General features: G+C 71.6%; 1 protein-coding gene across 1 annotated transcript; it reads right to left on the bottom strand.

Annotated features, from left to right (window-relative positions):
- Nucleotides 1-130: 130 nt before the first annotated feature.
- DNAAF3 (dynein axonemal assembly factor 3) lies at nt 131-2,929 on the bottom strand (the record flags this gene model as incomplete). Its single annotated transcript, XM_041399059.1, has 7 exons — nt 2,614-2,929; nt 2,427-2,533; nt 2,164-2,272; nt 1,631-1,803; nt 1,056-1,292; nt 433-557; nt 131-281 (listed from the first exon to the last, which is right to left on the bottom strand). Coding segments are annotated over exons 1-7 (981 nt in total), but the record flags the coding sequence as incomplete, so codon positions are not given.
- Between the last annotated feature and the right edge of the window lie 463 nt (nt 2,930-3,392).

Genomic DNA, 3,392 nt, shown 5'->3' with positions numbered 1-3,392 from the left:
TGTCCCCGTGTCCCCTCCCGGTGTCCCGCTGTCCCCTCCCTGTCCCCGCGGTGTCCCGCTGTCCCCTCCCGCTGTCCCCTCCCGCTGTCCCCTCCCGGTGTCCCCCGGTGTCCCCGGTGTCCCCACTCACGGCGCGGGGCCGGGGGTCGCTCAGCACCGTTGGGTTGGGGGTCGCGCCCCCTCCCCCGAAGGCGTCGCCGCTCTCTCGCCAGCGCCCGAACTCGGCCGGGGACAGCGAGGTGGCCTTGGGGACACCGGGGGGGGCCTTGGGGACACCGGGGCTGCGGAACCGGGAAAACCCCTCGGGGTGTCCCCAGCGCCTCCCCGGTGTCCCCTCCCGGAGCCCCCCGGTGTCACCGTTACCCCCCCGGGATGTCCCCAAGGGGGTTCCCCGATGTCCCCCCGGTGTTCCCCCCCTGTCCCCGGTGTCACCGTTCACTCACGGCGCGGGGCCGGGGGTCGCTCAGCACCGTTGGGTTGGGGGTCGCGCCCCCTCCCCCGAAGGCGTCGCCGCTCTCTCGCCAGCGCCCGAACTCGGCCGGGGACAGCGAGGTGGCCTTGGGGACACCGGGGGGGGCCTTGGGGACACCGGGGCTGCGGAACCGGGAAAACCCCTCGGGGTGTCCCCAGCGCCTCCCCGGTGTCCCCTCCCGGAGCCCCCCGGTGTCGCCGTTACCCCTCTGGGATGTCCCCGGTGTCACCGTTACCCCCCCGGGATGTCCCCGGTGTCCCCCCGGTGTCACCGTTACCCCCCCGGGATGTCCCCAAGGGGGTTCCCCGATGTCCCCCCGGTGTTCCCCCCCTGTCCCCGGTGTCACCGTTACCCCCCGGGGTGTCCCCAAGGCTTCCCCGGTGTCCCTGTCCGGTATTTACCGGGACACCCCCGCTGTCCCCTCCCCGTCCCCGGTGTCCCCTCGGTATCCCCGTTGTCCCCGGTATCCCCACTGTCCCCCGTTGTTCCCCCGTTGTCCCCGGTATCCCCGTTGTCCCCGGTATCCCCGCTGTCCCCCGTTGTTCCCCCGGTGCCCCCCCGGTGTCCCCGGTGCCGCCGTTACCCCCCGCGGGTGCAGCGCCATCCGCAGCTCCCAATCCGCCACCGCCGCCCGGGACTCGTAACGGGCCCCGAGGCGCCGCCGCAGCCGCCGGTCCCAGCCCGGGGGCCCCGGTACCGGCCCCGCTTCGGCCTCCGGTACCGCCCCCGGGCCCGGTTCTGTCTCCGGTACCGCCCCCGGGCCCGGCACCGCCCGCTCCCAGCGCCGCAGAACCGCCTCGAGAGCGTCCCGGTCCCGGCACTGCGGGAGGGACAGCCCGGTACCGACAGCACCGGGACCCCGAGACAGCACCAGGACCCGGTACCGACAGCACCGGGACCCTGAGACCCGGTACCGGCAGCACCGGGACCCGGAACCAGCAGCACCGGGACCCGGTACCGGCAGCACCGGGATCCTGAGACCCGGTACCGGCAGCACCGGGACCCTGAGACCCAGTACCAACAGCACCGGGATCCTGAGACCCGGTACCGACAGCACCGGGACCGATCCCGGTCCCGTCCAGCCCTGCTCCCCCGGTGTCCCCGGTCCCGGTCCCGCCCAGCCCCGCTCCCCCCGGTCCAGTCCCGCCCGGTTCTGACCTTCATGAGGCGCAGGTCGGCGGGCCCGTGGCGCTCGGTGTCCCGGTGCCGGTGCGGGTCCGGTTCCGCCCGCAGCCAGCGGCGGAGGCGGCCCGCGGCCCCGCGCAGCAGCGCCGCCGTGCCCGGCCCCAGCGAGCCCGAGCCCAGCAGCTCCAGCACGGCGGCGGCGCGGGCTGCGGCACGGCACCGGCGTCACCGGGGCACCGGGAACACCGGGGACACCGGGAGGGGCAGAGGGGACACCGGGAACACCGGGAGGGGACACCGGGAGGGACAGAGGGGACACCGGGGGTACCGAGGGACACCGGGGATACCGGGGGTTATCGGGGGAGGACACCGGGGAGTACCGGAGATACCGGGAGGGACATCGGGGACACCGGGGGAATTACCGGGGACACCGGGGTTAGCGGCGGAGACACCGGGAGGGGACACAGGGGATAGAAGGGACACCGGAGGGAAACCAGAAGGGCACCGGGGTTACCGGGGCGGTCATTAGGGACAGCGGGGGACACCGGGAGGGACACCGGGGTTACCGGGGGGGGTCATTAGGGACACCGGGGGCCGCTCCGGTGCTTCCAGCGCCAGCAGCAGGAACAGGAGCTGGCGAGCCACGGGCTCGGGGCTCTGCTCGACCACGAAGAGCTGCGGGAGAGCCCCGGTAACACCGGGAGAGCTCCGGTAACACCGGCACAGCCCCGAAGCGGGAGCTTCACCCCGTCCCGGTGCTCTGCAGCGCGACACCGAGCCCGGTACCGGGACCGCTGCCCCTCCCGGTTGCCGGTGTCCCGGTCCGTACCGTGATGTCGCGGGGGGGTCCCCGGCGGGCCCGGGCCGCCGTCATCAGCAGGTGCCGGCCCTCGGCCGCCCCCACCAGCAGCACCGAGGCCTCCGGTCCCGGCGGGACTGCGGGGATCGTGAGGGAGCCGCGGTCACCGGGAGCACCGGGAGCAGTCCCGGGAGGGTGCGGGGGGCTCGGGGCTCACGGTGCAGGCGGAGATCGATGGCCGGGGACAGCCCCCACCAGCACACGGTGCCCACGGCGTCCTCCAGCGCCGCCGCCATGGCAGAGCCCTCACGGAGCCCTCACGGAGCCCGGCAACGCCGCTGACCAATCAGGAGCGAGAACAGCGGCGGGAAACGGCAGCGGACCAATGAGAAGAGAGAGTGGTGGGGAAACCCCGCCCACCGGGACGCGGTTGCCAGGGTAATACCGACAATACCACGCCCACGTCTCATTAACATAACCCCGCCCCAAACTAGCATGACCACACCCACATCTTATTAGCATGACCACGCCTCTTCATTAGCATAACCGCGCCCCCGCGCTGTAACATAACCCCGCCCCAAACTAGCATGACCACACCCACTCATAGTATTAGCATAGCCACGCCTCTACATTAGCATAACAGCGCCCCCGCGCTCCCGGTGCTGAATTTGCGGAAATTTCGATTTTTTTCCCCATTTTTTTCCTTAACGACGGCGCCGATTGCGCCCCCAGACCCTTTTCCCCCCCAAAACTCAGCCAGGGTCGGACCAGGAGCGTTTATTCCCCCCTGGCTCGGGGGGGCTCGCAGCGTTTGGGGGTTTTTGGGGTGCCAGGAGGGGATTTTTGGGGGAATTTTGGGGGGTTTTGGGGTCATCGGTCCATGGTGGATTCTTCGGGGGGGGTCTCGAAGCAGAGCTGCAGCAGCCGCTCGCAGAATTCCAGCTCTTCCTGTGGGGAGGGCTCAGCGTTAAAACCCCGGGAATTTACCCCAAAATC

Source organism: Onychostruthus taczanowskii, unplaced genomic scaffold, assembly GCF_017590055.1.
Source record: "Onychostruthus taczanowskii isolate IOZ18803 unplaced genomic scaffold, ASM1759005v1 scaffold1520, whole genome shotgun sequence".
In the NCBI taxonomy this organism is placed as follows: Eukaryota; Metazoa; Chordata; class Aves; order Passeriformes; family Passeridae; genus Onychostruthus; species Onychostruthus taczanowskii.
Note: the sequence above shows the minus strand (reverse complement) of the source record. Positions and strands in the feature narration are given on the sequence as shown.